The sequence below is a fragment of the Oryzias latipes genome, chromosome 11, assembly GCF_002234675.1.
Source record: "Oryzias latipes chromosome 11, ASM223467v1".
In the NCBI taxonomy this organism is placed as follows: Eukaryota; Metazoa; Chordata; class Actinopteri; order Beloniformes; family Adrianichthyidae; genus Oryzias; species Oryzias latipes.
The window spans coordinates 20,786,267-20,811,390 of NC_019869.2; the positions used below are offsets into that span (position 1 = coordinate 20,786,267).

The 25,124-nt window shown below is 42.5% G+C and overlaps 1 protein-coding gene across 1 annotated transcript; it reads left to right on the forward strand.

Moving 5' to 3' along the window:
- angpt1 (angiopoietin 1) lies at nucleotides 1-25,124 on the forward strand. The gene is made up of 9 exons (XM_011481333.3): nucleotides 1-601; nucleotides 15,379-15,534; nucleotides 15,622-15,743; nucleotides 16,214-16,446; nucleotides 17,937-18,064; nucleotides 18,514-18,615; nucleotides 20,917-21,083; nucleotides 21,338-21,468; nucleotides 24,284-25,124. The coding sequence occupies exons 1-9, from the start codon at nucleotides 212-214 to the stop codon at nucleotides 24,445-24,447; spliced, it is 1,593 nt and encodes a 530-aa protein (XP_011479635.2). The 5' UTR covers nucleotides 1-211; the 3' UTR covers nucleotides 24,448-25,124.

Consider the following 25,124-nt stretch of genomic DNA (forward strand, 5'->3'; position numbering starts at 1 on the left):
AAGCTCGGAGGCTTTTCTCGAGTGGGAGTTAGAGCGGAGCGCAGACCCGGACAGGTCTCACCTAACCACGGAGTTTGAAACGGACCGAGTTCGGGTTTGATTCATGGGACACGCCAGAGTCGGGCCATTTAGGATGTGCACGTCCGTCTCCAGCAGAACCAGAACTTGAAGGAGGTTTGCTGTCGGTACCGGAGGTCCAGATCAGCCATGGATGAAAGCAGGTTCTTTGTGCGTTCGTGCTCCGTTCCCGCGTGGAGCATCTAGACCTGCGGACCCGCGTGACAGGATGCCGCGGTGTCGGTTCGACTCCGCTCCGGCCCTGCTGACCCTGCTGCTGATGGGGATGTGCGCAGGCGCAGACCCGCGCGGCGCCGCGGACAGCAGCGGGCGCTTCCACCAGCTCACGCACGGCCAGTGCACGTACACCTTCATCCTACCGGAGGCAGGGGGCGCTGCGGGGGGCTCATGCCGGGATGCGTCCTCCGCGCGCGACGCCAACTCCGTGCAGCGGGACGCCCCGCCCCCTGACGCGCACCTGCCCAGCCAGAAGCTCCAGCAGCTGGAGAGCATCATGGAGAACTACACGCAGTGGCTGCACAAGGTAAGGAGGGGTGGAGAGGTGCCGCTGTGGGGCTCCTCCGAGGCCCCCGAGGGCCCCACACTGAAGGGTCGGCTAGTTTATCGGAGAACTTTTACTCCATCAAAATATCTAAATTTGATCAAAGTGATTTAAAACAGATTTTTTGGAGATAAAAAATAGCTTTTTAAGCAAGAACATTTTGGCTTCATTTTTTTTACCGTTTAAATCATCAGTTTTGTGAAAACAATAAAAAAAAACCATAAAGCTGTTGTTTCTATATTGGGTCAGGACAGTGTGTGTGTGCACGCTACACAATGAAACCACACGGCTCGTATCCCGGCATGGTCTCTGTTTTAACGGGGGCAGGGGGGGTCAAGGAGCCCCCAGAGACCCTCAGAGAAGGATAACGCTGCTTTATTTACTAAAGGGGACGTTTGAGTCTGACCAGAGAACCCGCGTTCTCAGGAGCCCGACTCCACCACGTCATAGATGGCATAGATTCCGGTCTAGTCTATTGTTTTGGGAAGAAATAATCCCCTCACCTTTCTCATCTCTTGATGCAAAAAGAAGACGAGGGACGGTGGAGAACGTGTGGAGGGGAGAATCGGACGTCGTCTTGAAATCCGATCAGAGAAAGCTGAGTCAGATATGTTTTTGTTCAGGATGTGACCCACAGCCCGGGGTACCAAGCTCGTCAGATGCATTCATCTCCATTGTGTGGGCGGGGCCCCGGCCCCTGACACTGGGAGTGGTGGGCCCCTTATTTTGACCCCTCCCTCTCTGTTTTCTGATGGTGGTCTGTACACACTTGATCCAGGTGAGCATCAGCGGCGGGGGACGGCGGGAAACCCAACCAGGTGTTCTCCTCAGCGGCTGCTTTAGTGTATCGTCCAAACGAAACGTATCGATAAAGTTTAAAATGCCTTCCAGGCGGGCAGACGGCTCAGTCCTGCTTTTGTTCCGCGGAGCCGAGTTTTATGGAGTCTGATGACATTCCTGAGCCTGGAAGGTGGCAGTTTGTCCAGAGGTGACGACCTCGACCCCCCCTTCTCTCTTCTGCCCGCCACACACATACGCGCACACACATGCATGTTTTTTTTTTGTGGGTCCAAACAACAAACTTACTAACTAACTTCCCAAATTGTCCAGCCCGAGAAATGCAGATCCTTTAAACTTTATCTGAGCAGCAACGAAGCTGCGTACAATTAACCCGACCCGAATGTCCGGCTAATTGCCGAATTGGCTGCATGTTCGGTCAGCAAAGCCTTGAAGTGGGAACAGCGCCATCGGAATGAATGCTCATCTTTTCCAAAAATGCAAAAAATGTTACAAGAACCATTGACCCACCGGGGGGCCCTCCCCCAACATTTAACACAGATGCTTTTATTGATACATTTACAAAAAACAAGCAACTTTAAAAGCCCCCCCCCCCCCCCCCCAAAAAAAAAGGGGGGGGGGGTACAGAAAACGTTTGTGTCCTAATTTGGAGGCAGATAAGGACATTCCTGATCTTTGATCAACCTCCCCACACACACAGACACACACACAGTTCCTGTAATGCATGTGTGTGGGTTTGCAGATGTGCTGACTCAGCAGGTTATTGGTAGCTGCATTGGGTCATAAGACGTGTTACTTGCATAGTTTTTGTCAAAAGTCTTTATTGTTTCTCACTGGGACTCCAGTCAAATGTGCAGGACGTCGATCGTTTTCATTCCTTTGGAGGGTCGGGTTTGCTTTACACTGAGCATGCTCAGAAGCAAGAAGATGAGGGATGCAGGGATCCGATTAACACTGGGATCAGACGGACGCCAGGAAAAATAAACAAATCTATTGGTTCAGTTCATCCCATCGAGCCGCTATTATTATTATTTAAGAAAGGGAAACAGGTTACTGTTTTCTAAGTTATGTATTATTTTTATTTAAGATAACTGTAGTGGCTATTATTATTTACTTTTTAAAGCCTTAATGGTGTTATCTATTGAAAACGTTGCCAAAATATTTAGTTTTTTTTATTAATAATTTTGCAGGCTGTTTTCTTTGTGGGGACCTGTTTAAAAAAGTGAAATTAATATTTTTGTCAAATATTTACGATGAAATCACCTGGATTGAAATTTTAAAAAGTAGGATCGAGTCCTGATTACTTGCAATGCGCAGCACTTCCTCCCTTTTTGTTCGCTTGTGCACTTTGGTCAGACCTTTATTTTCCAAGGAGACCAGGTTCTGCAAGTTTGATCCAGATCAGAGTCCAGGTGAGCTTTCACACTTGCCAATTGTAAAGCCGACTGTATCCTGGTCTGGATTGAACTTGCGAGCCTGAATTTGTGTTGAGGCCTGGCAGATCATAGGGAAAATATGTTAGACCCCTGAACCTTTGACATTCTTTCGATTACCCTAACTAAAAAAAAAAAAAACAGGTTCACGCCGATATGCAACACTGTAACCCTTGTGCTATCCTAGGCACTTCAACATTGGGAGTTGGGTCATCTAGACCCACTAGACAGTGCGCTGAACCTTTTTTCATTAATTATTTGTGATCTTCACTGGTGTCCATGGATTACATGAAATCTTTCCACCTTTATCCACCTTTGTCATGGTAGGGAGAACACGTCAATGTAAGGGTGGGGTTATCTAAGATAGCACAAAAATGAAAGTGGAGACATGAGAGAGTACAAAAGCATTTTTAAAATTGTGTTGCTACAATACAAATTACAACAATGTTTAGCAAGGTAAATTTTTACGCCACTTCTGGTATTATCCCTTGTGTTATCTTAGATGACCCCACCCTTACATTGACATGTTCTCCCTACCATGACAAAGGTGGATGAAGGTGGAAAGATTTCATGTAATCCATGGACACCAGTGAAGATCACAAATCATTGAAGAAAAAAGGTTCAGAGCACTGTCTAGTGGGTCTAGATGACCCAACTCCCAATGTTAGAGTGCCTAGGATAGCACAAGGGTTACGGGTTTTATTCCCTTTCCGTTTAGCAGCCGGCCGGCAAAACACGACAGCAGAACATGGACAAATAATTACTGAGGCGAGCAGCTGCTTAACATTGTTATACATTTTATTGTAGTAATATAGTTTAGAAAATGCTTTTGGACTGTTTCATATAATGTCCACATAAAAAAATCAGTAATAAATAACTTTAAAAAATTCTACACGATTGGTTTTATATTACGTCCCTTTCTGTTAGAAGCTGTGTCTCTGCTTTTGTTGTTGTGTTTCTGGATTTGGTAGTTTGCACCTGGATTTGCTTTTGTGATTCAGGACTCTGTTATTTGTTTCGTGATTTGGTCAGTTGTTGAATGAAAAGCAGTGAATGTGTTTATTTATTAGAAAGCAGCAGTTTGTTGCGGGGTCTGGAATCAAAAGTGGTTGACCGTTTACATCCAGCCGAATGCTGGAATCGGCTGATTCACGCTGAAAAGGTTGAAGAGTAAATGGCGACATCTCCGGTGTCAACGGGTTAAAGAGATTTTTTCCGCTGCGGTTTGGACAGGGGGGCGGGGCTTGTAAAGCTAGACTGGATTGTGGTCCAGGTGTGATCTACTGTGAGTGATTCTCCAAAGTTTTCCAGCATCCATTAAAAAAGATTCACTCCCACTGGCTCAAGATAAAACTACAACAGAAACTGAAACGCAAACGGCATTGTGTCAATAAAATAAACAATAAAAAACAGCACATCTGTGGGATCTGGTTGCACATCTGTGGGATCTGGTAGCACATCTGTGAGGTCAGGTAGCACATCAGTGGGATCTGGCTGCACATCTGTGGGATCTGGTAGCACATCTGTTGGATTTGGTACCACATCTGTGGGATCTGGTAACACATCTGTGGGATCTGGTAGCACATCTGTGGGACCTGGCTGCACATTTGTGGGATCTGGTTGGACATCTGTGGGATCTGGTAGCACATCTGTTGGATTTGGTACCACATCTGTGGGATCTGGTAACACATCAGTGGGATCTGGCTGCACATCTGTGGGATCTGGCTGCACATCTGTGGGATCTGGTTGGACATCTGTGGGATCTGGTAGCACATCTGTTGGATTTGGTACCACATCTGTGGGATCTGGTAGCACATCTGAGGGACCTGGCTGCACATTTGTGGGATCTGGTTGCACATCTGTTGGATTTGGTACCACATCTGTGGGATCTGGTAGCAGATATATTTTTGAGAAAGCATTTTTGCCGATAGGAAGTGGGGTGGGGGTGGGTGGGGGGTTGCGTCCCTCCTGAGTCGCCCCTGTGAAATTCCCATCTGCATCTCAACAGCAACATGTAGCAAACAGCGGTGATTCAGAAGCTGCAGCTTTTTGTATTCTTTGCTTTGCAAACATGTTCCTCGATGCTGCTGTATCGGGGGGTGGGGGGGGGGGCATCACACCATCTATTTTAGTAGGGACACCCCCCTTCCTCCCAAGACAAGTTTATTTTTTACCTGATGTGAGCCAAAAATAACAGCCGCATTTTGAGAGTCCCCAGAAAGCTCAGAGGAGAAATTCCTGACCCCTAGTCGGTTAAAAATGAAACTTTTGGAAGCTGCTGAGGGACAACACATTAACAAGGGATATGTTCATGGAGAAACATGAAGCAGGGAGGACAATTTAGACAGCAAATGTCCACCAAGGAGGAGGAGCTCCTGTGGAGTTACATTGTAATTTCTTGGATTATAAGTACATTTCCTGGTTTTCTTTTTTAAACTTAAAATGAGTTACTTCGTCATCAAAAATCTTTAGGGTCATGATGGTACAGAGAAGTATTTGAAATGACTTTCCTACACAGGGTGGCTGGGCCCACATCCCATATCATCCCCAGAGATGGGATGAGGAGCTCAGCCCCTCTGGGAGGAGCTCAGTTAGAGCTTCTCCACATTCTAAACTCTCTTTTCACATGCCTCCTTGGCATGTCCCACTGGGAGGGGGCCCTGGGGGAAGACCCAGGTCACTCTGGAGGGACTATGGTGGAGGAATCTGCTTAGACCGCTACCCCCACCACCCAACTACTGAGGTCTGAAACAGGATAATGGAAGGGTACATTTTATTTTGAAAGTACCTCTAAAGGATCAGCCGAATAAAAGCTTGCCAAAATATCGATACAAGTTTTAAAATTGCTGGCTATATCGCCATAACATTTTCTCCAGTCAAAATAACTTCTTGCAGACACAAAGAGCGCCATCTTGGGACAAAGGGTAACAACAACTAAAATGCTTCCCATTTAGTCATTCAGGATCTAGAAAATATACTTGGCTGTGCAAACAGGGCTTGACATGCACAAACATTATGGTTGCCATGGTGTGTCCCGGTGATGGTTAGAGGGACTGTAAGCGCTAACTGGCAGCCACGTCTCTACCATCACCAAGTATGCATGAGGAGTGAATGAATAATCGAGTGTCTGAAAAAGCGCAGATAAATCTAATCCATTATTATTATTATTACCAGATCTGTCAGGAAACGGTACTAATGTGACATAAAGGTCTTGAATGTTGGATCAGAGCCACCGTATTCCTTTGAGCTGTGGCAGCTGCAGGGGCCGTTCAACTCGGTGCAGTTTGTTTTTCTCAGACTCACAGTGGCACTTTCTACACGAACTCGACTTGGAAACTTGCTGGATACAACCGGACCTCTTCGTGTGTTCTTTGACTGAGTCGCAAGACTTTGCAGACTGAGGATGGAATGAAGGTCAGAGAAGCTGAGAGTGCGGCATGAGGCTAAACTCTCAGGAGGGTTCATGTTAATTGAAAGCAGCGAGTCGGTCACTTTCTCTTACTGTTGTTTATTTACTAGAAGAGATAATCAAGAGAAAAGAATGCATACATGGCTGCTTGTGGAGAAGTCTAGAGCAGGAATAGTGTTTAGTCAGGGGTTTAAGGCCGAGTCTCATGCTGCCTATTGGGCTGCTAGTTTGTCAAAAGCATTCAAAAAGGTTTTCAGTCTTAAACCATCGTAATTTTCAGGCTGGAATTGACTGGGATGAAGCTAGAGACAACAGGTGCTTCATCCTAGACTCTACAGACCACCAGCGATAGACAGGCTTCGATACAGGCTAAGATACCGGTGTGTCTGTGGGACTTCCAGATATCCCAGCCCTACTCATGACTGATTACCTGGTTCAGGTGTGTCCAGCCAATTAGAACATACCAGAGCAGGGGATGCTGGAAAACATGCAGGAATGCGTCTCTCGAGGCCTGGAGTTGCCCATCCCTGGCCTAAACTATTCCAGACATAGAGATCGCATGAAGGGAACACTTTATTGAGACGTCATCTGTTTAGACAGTCAAAACGTGATCTATAAAGGTAGGGTTAACAACAACCATCTTTAGGGAAACCAAAGTACTGTAATATTATACCATAAACCATAAAGACCAGTTTATACTTCACGTCGATCAGCCATCATATCAAGAGTCGCGCGGTCTAGTTCACACTAATGGGGGCTGATTTTGCTTGTGACTGTCTGCGGGAACTGCGATGAACTTCTGATTGGCGTTTATACTATTTACGCGGCACGATTGTCTCCACCATTTACTTTTATCATGAAGGACATCGTGATCATGCATTTGGTGTGTCTGCGAACACGCAAGCAGAAGGCAGAGATGGAAGTGCTGTGCTTGTCCACTAAACAAAGGTAGGTAATACTGAGGCAAAAAAATACAAATGAAAAAATGGGGGGAATTGCATTCTCTAGTGCTCTATTTAGTTATCCAGTCTCTCTCTCTGTGAAGTTTGTTTTTTCTTCAGTTAAGTTTTCATCCTCTTCAGTGCTAAAAATACATTTTTCTGGATAGTTTGCGCTGTTATTGCATACTCAAATTGCTCGAAATACAGTCAGGTTAAATGACGAGCCTACAATTCCAGTCGTGGATGATGTCATCAGCAGGTGACACATTTGATATCAGCACGTGCCCTGCGACCTGAGCGATTACAAATGGCTTTGAAGGATAAACCAGCCCTCACTGAATGTGGAATGAACGGTGTGTTTTCATTCATATAGTTGGATAATAAACTCTTCGTTTGCTTCAAACCTAAAAACCTCCTCTCCACTTAAAACCCTTTAATGTTCTGAATTTCTGCTGAAGCATTATGGGTACTGTAGTCAGGATCCCTGCAGCATATGGTAAAGCATGTTCTGCTTCAACATAATAAACAGGGAATGTGGGTTCATAGTTTTTTATTTTAAAATTGTCATAAAACTGAAAATTGTTCAGGTATTGTCAATAAAGTTTGACTTCTCTGTGATGATGCTCTTTCTGCAAAGGAACAACACAGTTTGCTAGAAAAACTTCCCATCGACTCTTTTGACCAATCACCTGCCATTTGGCCCAAAGTATGTGGACATACACTAAAAAGTCAAGGCTGTGTTATACAGCCACTACGTAGATTTTGAGCATGTCGCAGAGATGAAAATTGGTCACACGTGAATATATGTGGAAAAAGTACAAGTAGTTATGGACTCGATGTGAAATTTTCACAGATGTTCCACAAATGTACCATGTTAAAACCACAGAAGAAGTGTGAATACACTACGCAATAGGACAGGAACCGTGTGAGATTATTGCGCTGTTTATATACATTTCATTAGTGATTTATGCATCAATTATGTGACTTAAACAAGATATGTGCACTGTACACGTGGTCTAAAAGTTCTACATCGGTGGTACATGAATCACGAAATACCAAAATTTCATACATGGAAATTGCACAAAATGTATGTAGCGGCTGTGTGATACGCCCACTGATCGTGGTCCACCAGCTGTTTTTAAAACTTGATTGGCTCGGTTGGTTAAGCCAATAGGAAGAAGGCGGGCAGGAGAAGCTTGAAAACAAGCAGGTGGAAGACCTTGATGAGCAGTTTTTCGGCAGGTCAGGCTTTCTTTTCACTTTAGCATGATGTCAGTGTATTCTTCAGGAATGTCCAGCTCCCTTGATAAGAACAACTTTTTCACCTCAGGGTTGATGAGCTCCAAAAACGTTTTCTTATCAGCTTCTTTGAGTCTTCCGCAGATGAGCGCTGATAAAACGGATAAAACTCCACAACAGACTGACAGACAGAAACCAACATCTGGCCACAAACTGCAAAGGCTTTAAAGTCCTCCTTTTTGAAAAGCTAAGCATCTAGATGAAGTTGTGGTCCAGCTGGACTTGGAGCTCTGCTGAGCTGTGCCCAACACAAATCAAAGGTAATTGATGTAGATCTGGACGCGGGCTCGCCCTCTTAGATCATAAAACGTTTTGTTATTGCGGCTTTTCCAGAAAAAAACGACAAAACCACTGGAATATTACAACCACCGGCAAAAGTTAGTATCATATTGATCTATCCGAGGAGATGATGAACTTCATCTCTGTGCGAAATGCCGAGGTCATCGCACCCTCAGAGGCTTCCTGATAGGATCTGCAGCCAGTCGGTCACCAGCAGTGGTTGCAAAATGACTGATGGGTCATCTGGACCCGGTGTAATAGAGTGAGTCTGACTTTGAAGTCGAAGAGAAGCAATGAGAGAAGATAAAGTGATGTAGGAGAAGGGGGAGAAGCTGGAGGCAGTGAGTGTTTGTAACCCTGGAAAAGTGCAGGAATGCTTTCTGACCTCCGGAGTATTCTCCTAATGGACGTTATGATGAAAGATAAACAGCAACATGACTTTAAAAGAAACTACTCCAGTCATTAAAAGCCTTCTTGTTTTGATTTGAACAGACACTACAAGAGCTGTGTCCTCGAAGATCCGAACAGCGTTAAGAGTTTTTGACTTACAGGCAAAACACGCAAAAGTTTTTTATTTTCCCGTTTTATTTAATGTGCGTTTTTTTTAGGCTGTTTCAGTCCATCGCTCACTTAAAATGCACCATCTCCTTGAGCAAGAGGTGGTTGGTTCATAGATGTGCACAGTAAATCAGGGGTGTCAGACTCCAGGCCTCGAGGGCCAGTGGCCTCCTGCTGGTTTTCCAGAAATCCTGCCTTAAGGCCGTGTTACACAGCCGCTACGTACATTTTGTGCAATTTCCAGTATGACATTTTGGTCTTTTGCGATACATGTGTGATATTTACTATTCATAAGTGTCCGTTGTGTCCGTTGTTGTGCACAGATGTCCGTGGAAGTTTGAGCTGTTCAAAATTGTTTGAGAATTACACAGTTTAACCCTTGAACTATCCAAGGCACTTTAACGTTGGGAGTTGGGTCATCTAGACCCACTAGACAGTGTGCTAAACTTTTTTCTTCAATGATTTTTGATCTTCACTGGCTTCCATGGATTACATAAAATCCTCATCACCTTTATCCACCTTTGTCATGGTAGGGATAAGACGTGAATGTAAGGGTGACCCTGTAGGATAGCACAAGGGTTACGTCCAAAGTTGTGTTAAGATTTCAAACATCTGTTCCAGAAAAAAACTCATATTTGAGATGTCCAAGATCGCTGATTCGCAGGCTTTATAAATCTAGTAAAGCATAGATAGTAAAATTGCTCTTCAGGCAATGTAATTATCATTTTAAAATGCTAAATAATGTTGGATTTTGAGTTTATAACCAAAAAAAACAAAACAAAACAATGCATGCCTTACAGGAAGTAAAGTGTTGGTTCTAATTTTCAAAATAAAACTCTAAAGAGTTTTGGCAGATGAAAAAATTAGAGTCAGGTTCAGTTTAGCAATATTTAATATAGTTGAAAGTTGAATAAAAAATGCAATAAAAATGTAATTAGTAATATTATGCACATCGCGTGTTTAATTACTATATTCACAGGCTTCTGTAGTGTTCCACTGGTATGGCTCTGATGCTTCTGAGCTTTTTCTTCTGGTAAAAAAAAAAACTACAATTTTTTGATTTAAAAAAAAAAACAGAAAAATTTGAACTGTTTGAATTTACCCCTCGTTTGTTTTCTCTGGGAGTCTGAAAGTGTGGAAACTACGGGGGCCACATCTTGCGATGACAAGCCCAATTCTTAAGATGGGATGTTTGTTGAACTTTAATGAAACGACATTAAAATATTTTCAAATCACAGGAGCCAACTTTTTGTTCTCATCAGAGCGCAGACAAAGTAGAAATGGAGAAATCTTAACCGCGGTGCAGCAAAGCGGGAAAACTGAAGCCACAGGTGGGGGTGGGGGGGTGTCAAAATTCAGATCCGGGGCGACATTTAACCCTTGTGCTATCTTAGATGACCCCACCCTTACATTGAGGTGTTCTCCCTACCATGACAAAGGTGGATAAAGGTGGAAAGATTTCATGTAATCCATGAACACCAATGAAGATCACAAATCATTGAAGAAAAAAGGTTCAGAGCACTGTCTAGTGGGTCTAGATGACCCAACTCCCAATGGTAAAGTGCCTAGGATAGCACAAGGGTTAAAAAAGTCTTGGTTCTATTGAGAGCTTTCCGAGGATTTTGCTGCAGGAATTAAGCCTGAAATGAACAAAACCTGTAAAACATAGCAATAATTATAAAGTTCATCTTAAAAATCGGCTGTTTTCTCTGTTTATCCAAAGCTAATAAAAACTTTTCCCACTGGACAAAAACAGGCAAAAAAAAAAAAATGAACTGTGTGTAGTGGAATGAAAAAAGGGAAAAAGTTCAATCTTTCACTTTGTGAAGCACAGTAGTTCATCTTTACAGCCTAAGTGACATGCATCTTTCCGGGTGCTCCAGGTTTTTTGGTTGTGCTGGCCCGTGGAGGATAGTAGACAGAAGCGGCTGCAAAACAACCCTTGTGCTATCGTATCCCTTGTTCTATCCTACGGGTTCAAGATGACCATTGACGTGTTCTCCCTACCATGACAAAGGTGGATAAAGGTGGAGAAGATTTCACGTAATCCATGGAAACCAGTGAAGATCACAAATCATTGAAGAAAAAAGGTTCAGTGCACTGTCTAGTGGGTCTAGATGACCCAACTCCCAACGTTAAAGTGCCTTGCATAGCACAAGGGTTAAGGGGAGCACAGGTGTGTCTTGCAGTTCCCTTGACGCTCATATGGCCACCTCAAGAAACATCATGACAGTTTAACGTAGGATGGTTGTGCCTGTGGTAAGTGTATTGGGAAGTAATAAGTTTCACGGAGGAGGTCAACAGCTTTGCTTTGAGACACTGATTTGGTTTCTTTCCAATTCCAACCGATCAAGAAAGATGATCACTTCAACCCATCCAGAACCAAATCTGGTTCTGATGGAAGGTCCTTCCTCTTAAAAAGAGTTATTCTTCTCCACATCCTCTTTTCCTTTTGCCCAGAACAGAGAATAATACCCAAAGACTTTCACAACATTCTACTTGTTTCTTTTCTTAACTATATGATCTGTAATATAGGAATCACAGATAGATAGATTTTAACTTTATTCCTTGACCATAAAGCGCTTTATTGACTTTTACATTTATCTGGAAAAAGGATCTATAGTTTTTGTCTTGAAGCCTCATACAAACTGATCTTCCTGTAGGAAAACTCTGCACAGCTGTGTTTACTGTCAGATTTGCAGTTCTGTGTTTATTTAACTTGTTAGAATTGCAAAAATGAAGACTATTTAACAAACCCTGGAAACTCTGAAAACCGTTTTGGCATCTGAACGTCCCTTTGAGGTTTTCTCTGACTTGTTTTCCCAAACAAACGTCAGCGTTGAGAACTCATCAGCCTCACTTTTCTTCAGTTGCTGACAGATCATTTTTGAGGTCAAAAGTGTTGATTTATACGTCACTCTGATTGATAAACCACAATTTACTCAGTGGGTTATACATGGGGGGTTGCTTGGTTTTAAGCTGGGTAACCAAGGTTCTGTATGTTGGAAACGCGTGAGCTTATAAAACAACTGACATCAATGTTAAAGCATCCTTCCAGGGAAAGAAAGCGAGGCAGAGGGTTAGGAAATTGTGGGAAGAACGCTTGTTTTTAGTACCGACACATCAGTGGAGGCTGGACCTCTCACACTTCCAGTTTGAACCCCGATGGGGGAGCAGTAAACTCCAGCCATAAGCAGGCTTGCAGGTCTCACAAAGTGAAAAAACAAAACAATTTGAGTTCGCTTGATGTCAACCAGTAAAATGACGAATTCTTCAGGCCTTGAAGGTTGTTTTTTTTTTTTACACTGTAGTTTTACTTAAATAAGATATATAGCAATACCTGCAATAACACAAGTATGAATGCTGTGAGCTAAATGTGGTCGCTGAAGATTGCTGAAACAGATAGTTGAAAATGCTGTAGCTAATAGCTTAAAATGTTGAGGCTGATGGCTAAAATGCTGAAGCAATTTTGTTTATACAAAAGTAGTTAAGTAAAATAAAGTTGGTTTGAGCAAAAAAGTTGAACAAATAGCTTAAAAAGTGACTACGTTAGCCAAAGCCTCGAAGATATTGCAAAAATATTAGCTAAATGCCAAATTAGCTTAAAAAAACAGAGAGAATGTCTGATTAGGCCACAGTAGCCAGCACAATGCTACAATATTACCCAACTTAGCCAAAACAGCTAGCATAATGCTAAATTATTAGCTAAATGCCAAACAGGCATCGAAGGGTTAACTTTTTCTACCTTGGAGGAATTTGACTGAGATTATAGTTTAAAATTTTATATTTCTATGAACGATAAATAATGTAATGTCATGCTTAGTGAAAGATGAGCCACTTTTTGACAATGTCTTATGGCGTGCATCAGATCAAAGAAATCTGATACCATCACCAAGCGAACACTTTATTTGTTTTTTCATTTGTACTTAGATGACTTTTAGAACCCGGGGTTGTGCGCGTACTGATTTGTATAACTTTTAAATGCATAAACACAAGACGGAAACTCGGAACAGAAATACAGACTCCGCCCAACTTAACAGCGTTCTGTGAATGGACGATTAAGTACAGACTGCGCATACATTCCATTGAGTTTTGAACTTTAGATTTACTGGGGAACCTTTTCTATTTGAAACCAACACCTGGTGGTCATTTGAAGAACTGCATCGTTTGGTTCATCTGGGTTGGCTTCAAATTTGGTGAGGGGAATGCAGGGCTTTATAAAATCATTATAAAGGACCGCAATCATTGGAGTTCTGATTTTCCATCATGTCTGTGGATCAATGTGGTTCCATCAACAGAACTGTTTGATTTAGAGTTTTTTTAGCATGAACGTTAGCTTACGATGACAGAACAGAATCTCAGCCAGTTTTGACTCCAGACTTTGACTTCATTGGTTCCGATTGTAGCTCTGCGGCAGAACTAATCATCCGAAATAATCATCCAGTGTCTTAAGCTGTAAACAAGCTCAGATGATCACACTTCCACCACCATGCTGGACTGCTTTTTATAAAGTTGCTGTTCTTTCTCATGGGTCCACAGAATTTTAATGGAACATTTTTGGAGACGATCCAGATGTTTCTTGGTGTTATTTTTGCAGTCTTTTTTTCTTGATAAATCAATTTTCTGAGACTTTAACTGAGTCACGTGAAGCCTGTAGTCTTCTTCTGTTTCCTTTTTTTTTTCAGGAAACGTCTGTGTGACAGTAACCGGGTCTGTTGGGGTGATGGAGCGGGGTAGGGGTGGGGGTGGGGAGCTTATCCCAGTTTATGTTCCTACAGCAGCAGCAAGGTGACTCTAGGTGACAATTCTTTCTCCTACAATTGTGTGTGTTTGGACAGGTTTTCTCCCCCAATGAAACCAGGAATGCTTAAATCTTTTCTTTAAAGGGTTTCAAGTGATGCCTTGACAGGAGTTTGTGTGGAGGGAGGGGGGCATAAATCAGAGTAACACCCCGTGAGCTTCTGTAGGACCTGATCGTACAGAGAGCGACAAACTCACTTCTAGCTCTGCTTTGGAGATAAGAACATAAGTGATCTGCTGGTGTGGCTGCCGAGACACCTCCAGCCACAGCGGATGGGGGGGCTGGGGGCTACTGTAGTAGTTTGATCTTAGCAAAACTGACAGATCCCAGCACCCTCACTGACCCAGCAGCACCATTGGGTTTAGCCCTGCCCACGCAGAGGCTGAGATAAGCTGTGCTTCTCTGTTTGGTTGGGGATCAGAAGTCAGACACCACAGAAGTGGGAAATAATTGCAGGAGGAGGGGGTGTCATGATATGGGATCGTCCTGCCCTGCCTCGTTGCGATGACGAGCAGAAATTGAGGAATCTGAGGGAAAATTCTACTGCTTTAAAAGAGAGTGTTGGTCGTAGATTTAGAAGAACAAGGAGGATAAAAATTGTTTTAGATGTGTTCAAAACAGTGGCTTTAAATTCTTGCTAAATGTTAGGTTATTAAAGACATTTAATTATGTTTTGTAAAGAAATAATCAGTCAATCCTTATGTTATGAACTCAAAAGTGAGATTCAATCTTAAGGAAACTGTAGGTGGAAGTGGACCTCTGCAGCAAGGAGCCATTTTTTTGATGTGCCTTGTGCCATTTTTTTGATGATGGAGAACATGCAAAAACAGAATTAAGCTCAAAATAACATTTTTTTATTCAAACTGTTGTAAAAAAAATGAAAAAAAAATCCTATTTTGATGCCTAGAAAATACGCTGCGTGAGAAGAAGAAGGGCGGCAGGGTTTCACCGTGGCAACGGTCCCGCCTACCACTGAATTTCTGACGAACTTCTGCCGCTCTACAGAAACTATGCTCTAGAAAATGACACTGTTTTATTAATTGTGGTTTAAAACTGCATAATTGGTTAAAAGACTTTAGGATCTTTTTTAAATTGCTAAATAAGTGGGGCCAACTACTCAGAAAATCGGAGGATTGCAAACCCATGTTTCTGGGCTCTCTAGGTGACAAAGCTCAGTTCGATTCTTTGGTGTTAATCCAGCTTTGGCAGAGAAACTAACAAGAACTCTTGCCTGGGTTCAGATTGAGAGCTACATGAGAGAGAAGATGAAGACCGAGGTGACCCAGCTGCAGCAAAGCGCCGTCCACAACCACACTGCAGCCATGCTGGAGATGGGAACCAACCTCTTGTCCCAGACGGCGGAGCAAACACGCAAACTCACAGACGTGGAGGCACAGGTATGACCGCACAGGATGCAGGATTTTAGAAAAGGGCATGAATAATCAGTGGTTTTCTTTTTTTTTTTTTTTATTATCCCATGGCAGGTTCTGAACCAAACATCCCGGCTCGAGATCCAGCTGCTGGAAAACTCTCTTTCCACCAATAAGTTGGAGAAGCAGCTAATGATCCAGACGAATGAGATCAGCAAGCTCCACGACAAGAACAGGTAAACATGGGCAGCAGCTCATAGGCTGGTGACTGGGGACAAAGCAGAGATGACTCATTAAAAACAGTTTGTCTGCTTTCCAACCGCTGAGTAAACACGAGACCCTGCACTCTGCGGACCACCGCGGCTTTCTGTTGCAAGACTAAATGATCTGAATGTGGGCTTTAGATCTCAGAAGCATTTTAGGGATCAGTCCTGCAGGGTTGGAAGTGATTGTGCGGTTGTTGAGTCCACATGTCCCCAACGGGCGTTTAATGAGAGTGTGATGACTGACAGAAACGACCTTTCTCTGACGACTTACCCAAAGACCTCCAAGGGTCATCTAGATGCTGTGTGTCCTTTTTTAAAGTCTCGATTCTCACCAAATTTGTATAAGTTATTTGAATTCAAATGATGTTTTCATTGATATTTCCACAACAGCAACAGCACATTCTTTAGATTTGGTCTTGATTATGATCACATTTCTGCAGCTTTCTGGAGCAGAAGATTCTAGAGATGGAGCTGCGACACCAGGAGGAGCTGGATACGCTGAAGCAAGAGAAGGGAAGTCTCCAGGCTCTGGTGGGGAGGCAGAGCAGTATCATCAGGAATCTGGAGTCCCAGCTGAGCCGCGCCACAGGAAACAGCACTGCCCTGCAAAGACAACAGCAGGAGATGATGGACACGGTCCACAACCTGCTGAACCTGTGCTCCAAGGATGGAGGTGGGACCCAAACCAGAGCTACACCCTTCTGTCTTTATCTTCCATTCTTTGGACCAAAGAAATAAAAAGAAAATCTTAGGTTAGGGTTCAAATGAATGCCTCAAATGAATGCCTCCAATGTGCATTTTGGTGGCTCGTACTTCGTGGCCAATATTCTTTTTGTGTGGGGTCGCTGGAATAACATTGATCAGTCTTAAAATGTTTTCTCTGAGAGCTATAGCTTCTTTTGAAAAGCTTTTTGCAGTATAAATGAGCTTTTTCATGACTTCTAAATGTTGACCTGGCACTTTTGTAAACTTTAGTAATCCAATAATGTTTTTAAAGCTAACCCAAATGATGACCTTTTTCTTTTTTCTTCTTTAAATGATTCTCACAGGACATTAGCTATGAAGCACTGTTACAGGGATGGCTTGTAATTTGATGCATGTTGGCAGTTTTCCTGCAGAGAACATCCCACAGTCTCTCTTGAGGTTTCTGGAACTTCAATGTCACTTTGGGTAACTCGAGTCAGGACTGGTATTTTAATAATGAAAGATTGGCCTTATGTTGTCATGCTAGCTTTATCAGTACAGTATTCCTGGCTTAAATGTCACATTTCATCAGAAAGAGATGCAAACTCGGTTTTGTTTTCTAGAAAGTAATTCAATTGATCCTCTTTTACTTACTACTTACAGTTTTGTCCAAAAAGTTAAAATGTGATAATTAAAAGCAGTACTTTGCAAAACTAAAACAAGAGCCAAAAAGGGTCTGGATTTTTTTTTCCATCTTTTGTGTGTTTGTATGTTTAAGATCACAAATGACCCTCTGCTTGGATATTTTACTTTCTTCCCATTTGAAGTAGCATTTAATGTTGATTACACAATTCTGATATTGTTCAAGAGTTGACTTGATTGAAAACAATTTTTACTGCTGAATTAGCATTTATATTTTTTAAAAATATTTTTTGCTATTTTCTTTCCATTTAAAATATATCTTATACCAGGTGAATACTCAACTCTGATTGGCTGCTGGGTGTGGGTTAAGTTAAGGATAATGCCAGACAAAGTTTCCATTATCAGAAATTAATGCACGCTGTGGAAACCTGAACCATCCAATGCAAAGCAAAATTAACGGACAGAGCGGGTTCCACGGCGTGCGTTAAATTCTGATAATGGACACCTCGTCCGGCATTATCCCATACATATTTTATCATTCAGTGTTTCTGCATATGTTCATTTATTTAATGTATTATTCTTGACATTTTATTTTTCATTTTAGACTTTTAAAAAGGATTTTTTTGTTGTTTAAAAACTTAGAATTTTTCAGTTTGTACTCTGGCATTTACAGTATTAGACTTTCTGCAACTATTGTGTGTCACCTCGTGTTTTCTACTTAGCAAGTTTTTCTTGCATCGTTCTGGCCCAACAAATCTTGTTTAAGTTTCCACATGTGGAGACAGTCAGATCGCCGCATAAAACCCCAATTATTTCTTATGTCTTTTTTCCCCCTAGTTGTACCAAACAGTACAAAGCCGGCAGAGGAGGACAGAACGTTTCGTGACTGCGCTGACCTGTATCAGGCTGGCTTCCATAAGAATGGCGTGTATATCGTCCACGTCAATTCACAAGAGACCAAAAAGGTGAGCTCCAAAAACGGGCTGCGTTGGGAAACTGCCTTTTCAAACAAAATTGAGCAGTGAAATCAAAGTTTCTGCCACAACTTTTTCCTTTTTTCTTCTTCTGTGATGGTCTGTTCTGTAACGCTTGTGCTATCCTAGGCACTTTAACATTGGGAGTTGGGTCATCTAGACCCACTAGACAGTGCGCTGAACCTTTTTTCTTCATGATTTATGATCTTCATTGGTGTCCATGGATTACATGAAATTCCCTCCACCTTTATCCACCTTTGTCATGGAAGGAATAACACGTCAGTGTAAGGGTGGGGTCATTTTGACCCCACAAGATAGCACAAGGGTTACGAGCCAAACTCCTCCACATCAAGAGGAGCTAGCCGAGGGGGTTCAAAGATGTGGTGGCAAAACAGTTTAAAGTGAATCCGTCCATCTTCTGTCCCCGTAACTCTTTGTAGGTGTACTGTAACATGGAGACGGCTGGTGGTGGGTGGACTGTAATGCAGCGCCGAGAAGATGGAAGTGTGGACTTCCAGAGGACATGGAAGGAATACAAAATGGTAAGACAGGCATGTTTTTTGAAGTCGTTTGCAAGAGGACACTGACGGTTTTAGCATCCACGAATTAGCTTCTGTTTATTCTCTGAGAACTTTTGCAAACTCCTCGGTAGCAGCAGAAATTCTTCTCCTAGAAGTCACCATGTTTATATGGATGTGAATTTAAAGAAAGCAGTGGTGGAGCTATGACATTGTTATTAAAAAAAAGAAAAGGGGAAGTTTAGTATTAGAATCACTACTTCTTTAATCAAAAAATCTATCTCATGTATTTCTAGTCTATCCTCAGGTTTCTGGTTTTCTAGCTTTGGGTTTTCTTGCATCCATTAATCAAGTTACTTCATACAAATGTGTGTTTTTCTTTAAATTGGGATCAGGATTCGCTGTCGTCGTCCAAATTTTCAGGGTTAGGTCTTGACCAAAAACCAAAAAAATGTCCAAATCAAGTTGTACATCAAATTCTAATGTTATCTGGACACCAAGCAGTGGAAATGTGATCAATTTAAGGTATGATGTCATAGTCTATGGAAGATATGGGGCTTATGACGATGGCTGTAACTGCCTGGTAATAAAAAAGCTTCAAGAATAGTCTATTATTTTCATTTGTAATGTTGCTGGAAGGGTCTAAAAAAACTCAACAAGGTGGCAAAAACATCTCTAAAGGTCTTTTAATGCAATTTATAGAGGAGAGTCCTAATACATTTTTAGATCAGCTAATTTATGTTGATTGAATGAACACCTCCTTCCTGTGTAGTGCTACATTTCAGCACAAAGATGCTTTTTTTTTTCCTGCTTCAGAATTTGCTGGAAACACAGTAATCGAAGATTTATAGTACCGGTAGTTGAAAAAATGTTAACATTGCCTACTTATAGAGTGATTTTTGTGCCACTATTCCAAGCACAAGACTCACTGTTTTCAGTGTAAAACTTTACTATTTGGAGTGCCCCAAAAAAATATTTTGCGCTTGAAAATAAAAAATACGTGCAAAGAAAAACAATTTTCAATTATGAAAAATTCTCTCTTGTGCGCTCGAAACAGCTCTGTGACCAATAGCAAGCGCTTCACTCTTTCCTTCATTTCAAAAATGAAGGAAAGTTTTTTTTTCTTCTGTCTGATTCCTGTTTGAAGTTGAACATGATTTCAGCAAATACCACATTTATTTAGAGCAAACCAATGGCAGGAAAATTATTAACAGCATTGGGTTATTCTTGTGAAAACCTGAACATTGTCTCATCAAGTGATCCCATGAGCTTCCTTGAGGTTTCTCAAGTACCGAACCATAAATCATGTTTTATTTAATGCATGGATTTGTTCCCCCATCAGAAGCCCTCAATAAGGAACCAGAGGACTCCTTTGGCAACATCATTTCAATTTTCTGATGTCTATGAAAATCCCGTCTCCCCACTGCTTTGTGTCAGTCAAACTGCTCATCAACAGAAGTGGATTAAGCCAAGTGAGCACATGTGGTTTTGAAGTGAGAAGCAATGGCAGCTTTGAACAGGTGGACAGTTAGAGGAAAACACGCGTGACCCCAGCTGACATTTACACTGAACTGCCGGAAGTATCCTTGGAAAGATGAGAGTGGCTCATGTTGTTGATCGGGATATTAATACTCCTAATGGCTGGAGCCGGGTGGGGAAGTGCGTGGTTTCAGGTGTAAAGCTGTGTGTTAGCACAAACATACAAATGCGCTTTCCCCTAATAAATTCTCACATCTTATCATATCATGTGTCACGCGTGTTTGAAAAAATAGATACAGTAAGGATGAAAATTGGTCATATATGGAAAAAGTGAGAAAAGTTGTGGTCTTTATGATCAATGTTCACAGGTGTTTCACAAAAGAACCATGTTAAAACGCTGGAAGAAGTATAAACAAACCACATACGAAACACGTACGAATTAATTTGTTATTTGTGCGTCAATTACGCAATTTAATCGTGATACGTGTGCTGTATACATCTTATAAAAGATATATATCGGTGGCACATGTGTGAAAAATCTGTTGAACATACGTAGAAGGGTCAGGGAAACCCACAGATTTGTGTATACAAAAATCATGCAAAATTTTGTAAGAGTTACGTAATAATTGTGTATAAACTATGTAATATACGCATAAACTGCATATCGACCAAAAATTTTGAACAGCCAAAAAACAGCCTCTTTAGGGTTCCTCAGGGCCCAAGGTCCTCGTCTGGTCCCTCGTGGAAGCAATCAAAGAGGGGACATAGATGGAGAAACGTGGAGAAAGCTGTTTTTTATTTTATTTAAACGAATCTCCTGATTTGAGCGATGTGATGGTCTTGCAGGGATTTGGAAGCGTGTCCTCCGAGCACTGGCTGGGGAACGAGTTTGTTTATCAGCTGACCAGCCAGAGGCAGCACGTTCTCCGAGTGGAGCTGAGCGACTGGGACGGACACCGGGCCTTCTCGCTGTACGACCGCTTCCAGATCGGCAGCGAGAAACAGAACTACAGGTAGCGCCATGGCAACCAACACGCCGCGTCAAAACCAGAGCATTCTTAATGTTTAAATCCTAAAAAGAAATGGTTTCACATGAAATATTTTACATTGCAATATTGTCAAACCCTTTTTTACATTTTTACTTCTTGTGGAGCATACTTTTCACTCTTATTTTTGTGGGTGCACCTGCTGAGACGGCTGGCAAAGCAACCTGAACCCCGACTGGCGTGGTTGAGAAAATTCCCCGTTACTTTCCTTCGTTCAACAGGCTTTTCCTGAAGAGCCACAGTGGGACAGCAGGCAGGCAGAGCAGCCTGGTCGTCCACGGCGCCGACTTTAGCACGAAGGACGTGGACCACGACAACTGCATCTGCAAGTGTGCCCTTATGCTAACTGGAGGTAATTTCAGGTTTTAACTTAGTTTCTGCAACTATTCCACCTTTTCAGACTCTGCACTTTTCATGTTCACCCTCAAGTTAGGCTAGTCCTTCAAATAGCTTTAAGTCAGATTGAAGAGGCCCCATCCACATTTAGGACGCACAGTGGGAACTCAGTTTTGAATTTTTACAAAACTGGAGTGGAGTTTCCACCACAAACAAATAGGAGCTGAACCCGTTTCCCTCACAGGTTAAAGTTCTGGTTCTTGTTTCCTCAAAAGCAACTTGGTTGCAACTTTAACATTTATCTGATGATTAGAGGACATATATAAAGAAAATTAAGCTCAAAATGTAATTTCTCTGAATATGGTTTTATTAAGATTGTTGTGAATTAGGAGCGGACATAAAATGATGTTTGAAGAAAATCATATTTGTGATTTTTTTCTGGGCGGGCCACAAGCTCCCCACTCGGCTTCGTTGGGATGCGTCTGCTTTTAGACGACTAGATCCGTGTTCGTCTTTGTTTTCCTCGTCTGACCTGACATCTGGCTCAAGTCTGTACGGCTGGATGGCTCCAGTATTGCTCGCCGTTTTTGTTGCTCCGCTTTTGTTATGTTGAGGGTGTGAGGGGCTGTAAGCTAGCAGGAGACCATGTAAACAGAGAGCTCTCAGGATCACGGAGGATAAGTCCTGCCCACAACTCAGAGGCAAATTTCTGATGAATTCCTGCTGCCCTGCAGAAACCATGTCCTGGAACATGACAGTTTCTTTCTTTCTTTTTTTTGTGGCTAAAAAGAGTATAATCCTAAACTTCTTGTGTTGTACTGTAACAACAAGAAAGTACATTTCTTTATTTTAGACGAATCTGCTCACTTTTGTTATCCTTCTCCTTAGGATTTTAGAGCAGATTTTGTTCTCACGTCTCTTGTGTGAGTGGAAGTGCATTCACCCAGCGTTTCTCTCCATTATTTGCCAAACTTCTTGTTTGCAAAGAAAGTATATTTTTAGACACTTCAAACTGCGATCTTATGGAAGCCCACCATGAGTTGGGAAACCAAACAAAGATCCTGTGGCTCGTCTGTCATTTTTCTCTCTTTGTGTGACTTAAGAGACAAAAAAAACCCCCAAAAAACTGGCTCTTCCAAAAGTGTTATTATTACCCTTGCATCTTTTTTTTTAAATTTTTTAAAGCATTTTTCACCGTTGTTGCAACAGCAGCTTTTCTCAATGCCTTAAAACGACACTTCTTCAACCCTCTCACGGTTTAACCGTCGCTGTAAACACCCAGTTTTCACACAGTATTTACAAACCCTTTGAGGCGTCACGCTAAACCAAAGCCAGTGGACTGTGGTGAGTTTCAAAGAACCATTTTTCCGATCACAAACCAGACGTGCCGGGACCAAAACCCGGCAGAGCGGTCATGACACATCAAAAGACGTCCAAAGAGGCAGAAATGTTTGTTTGGTTTGGTGCAGTAAACTGAAAGTGGGGTTATAAATTGCATTTAGCACTTTACTCAAATAAAAGCACTCAACAGCTGGAATCCTTGTTGTACTGCGGCTCAGCACTGGTGGCTGCGTGTGGGACGGAGCGTTGATCCGGGGACTTTGTGGTATTTCTGTTTTTATAAAACTGCATATCCTGAGTTACGGTTATCAGCAACAATTTTTTTTGTAAATTGTGTTTTTCTATTTAATTTCTTGTTGTCTTTTTCTTGATAAACACAATTGAACAAGAGACAACTTTTTCTCTTTTTATTTTTTTTAATTTCACTTTTAAATTTCAGTTTTAAAATTCTAAATCAAGTAAATACTCACGTATGTAGCGGTTCACTACCTTCTTAGAAGGCCCAAAGTGCTTTACAGTCACAGTCACTGTCACACACTGATGTTGGCTCCACTGTCTAATGCTGGCGCCAACCTGGAACCACCAGGAGCAACGTGGGGTTCAGCGTTTTTGCCCAAGGACACTTTGATACATTGGCGGGCAGAGCGGAAACCGAACATGCGTCCTTCAGATCAGAGGTCTACCGCTCTACTCTGCACCATGGCTGCCCCCAAATAAATGCACCATTTTCAGTTTTTGTTTTTTTATTTTGTCTTATATGAGCCTGAAATACCAAAAATTTCAAAAACCCATGAATCCTTTTGGGGACCTAAAGCTTCCTTTTACCAACAGACACAAAATAATGAAAATAAAAAGAAAATGTAAAGATTTTTTGGATTAAATTAGAAAAATGAAATTGTGTTGTTGTTGTTTTAATACTGTGATATATCAGTCTTTGTCAAAAATGAACTTTGAAGAACTTTTAAAAAAAAAGATATAAATAAAGAAAAAGTGACCTTTCCAAATTTGGTGCTGCAAGAAAAAAAGTACAGTTTCTCAAACACAGCCTTTAGGCTAAAGCCTTTTAGCCTTAGTGTAAAGACAATAGTGGCATTTAAAGTCTCCAGGCACTGCCTCTGGCTCTAATTCTGATGACCTAAGCCTCTGGTAGTTAAAAATCTGTGACAATATGGTCAAATCCTTCCTCCTTTAAAGATTTTGACCAGAGTTACCAGCATGTGTGCCTACAGAACGTGTCAGCAAATCAAGGACGTCCGTGGAAATCCTGAGTTGTCACCTGGCAAGTACAATCAAACCTTGCTTTAAATAGAAGGGGTGTCGGGCAGTGATGTGCCGGCCCGTCAGTGAACCGCTTCACCCTAACACGTCCAGCCGATAGCAGCAAAATGCTCTGAACTCCTGCCAGACCCACACAGGCTACGGAAACCCCCACCCCAACGACCACGCGTATGGTGTTCCCAAACCTTTCATCCGCTTTGTCCTCTTTCCAGGTTGGTGGTTTGACGCATGTGGACCGTCCAACCTCAACGGGATGTACTTCACACGAGGACAACACATCGGGAAGTTGAATGGTATCAAGTGGCATTACTTCAAGGGTCCCAGTTACTCGCTTCGAGGCACAGCCATGATGATCCGTCCTCTGGACTTCTCCTGAACCGGGGAGCACGCCACGAGGAGGCCTCTCCTCGCATCTTCCTGCCTCATCTCACTTTCTCCAGACGTGGGAGCCGTGTCCCACGTCTGGAGTGGCTAACACGTTCTAAGCGACGTGTTAGCAACAGCAGGGGATTAGCACACAAAGGCCGGACCCAAATTCCTCCCTTACCCCTACATTTAGCCCTCCAAGCGGAGAGAAATGGAAAAATAGCGCCTTCAAATTCGGACATCATTGCCACTCAATGATGTCATCAATGGTCGTCTATATTAGCGCTCGTAAAGTGCACAACATTGAAGAGGTCATGCTGAAACATAAAGTCAACACTTTTCAGAGCACAAGCACGAGAAGAAATACGCTGCTCCTCCGCCCACAAGGGCAGCGCGGATCACCCTACAGGCGGAGGGATAATTAGGCCTAAGTCGCTGCGCCTCCCCCTTTAAAAGACACTTTCTGACACCGCTACAGCTTCTAATGCCCCTACAGTTGGGGCAACAGGGAGGAGCCAAAGGGGTCAGATTCTGCTAAACTGTTTTGGTGCACAAGCCTGGATGTGACGTATCAACAGACATCTAAGGCCGCCTTTACACTGCAGGTCTTGATGCTCATATCCGATTTTCTGACTATATCCGATTTTTTTGACGACTCGCTTACATTATCTTTTAAAAGTGACCCGT

Excerpts from the sequence above, each read along its gene's own strand:
- angpt1 (XM_011481333.3), top strand. The coding sequence starts at position 212 with ATGAAAGCAGGTTCTTTGTGCGTTCGTGCTCCGTTCCCGCGTGGAGCA. Across the intron at positions 602-15,378 it reads ACACGCAGTGGCTGCACAAG|ATTGAGAGCTACATGAGAGA; the intron begins GTAAGGAGGGGT and ends GCCTGGGTTCAG. Across the intron at positions 21,469-24,283 it reads TGCCCTTATGCTAACTGGAG|GTTGGTGGTTTGACGCATGT; the intron begins GTAATTTCAGGT and ends TCCTCTTTCCAG.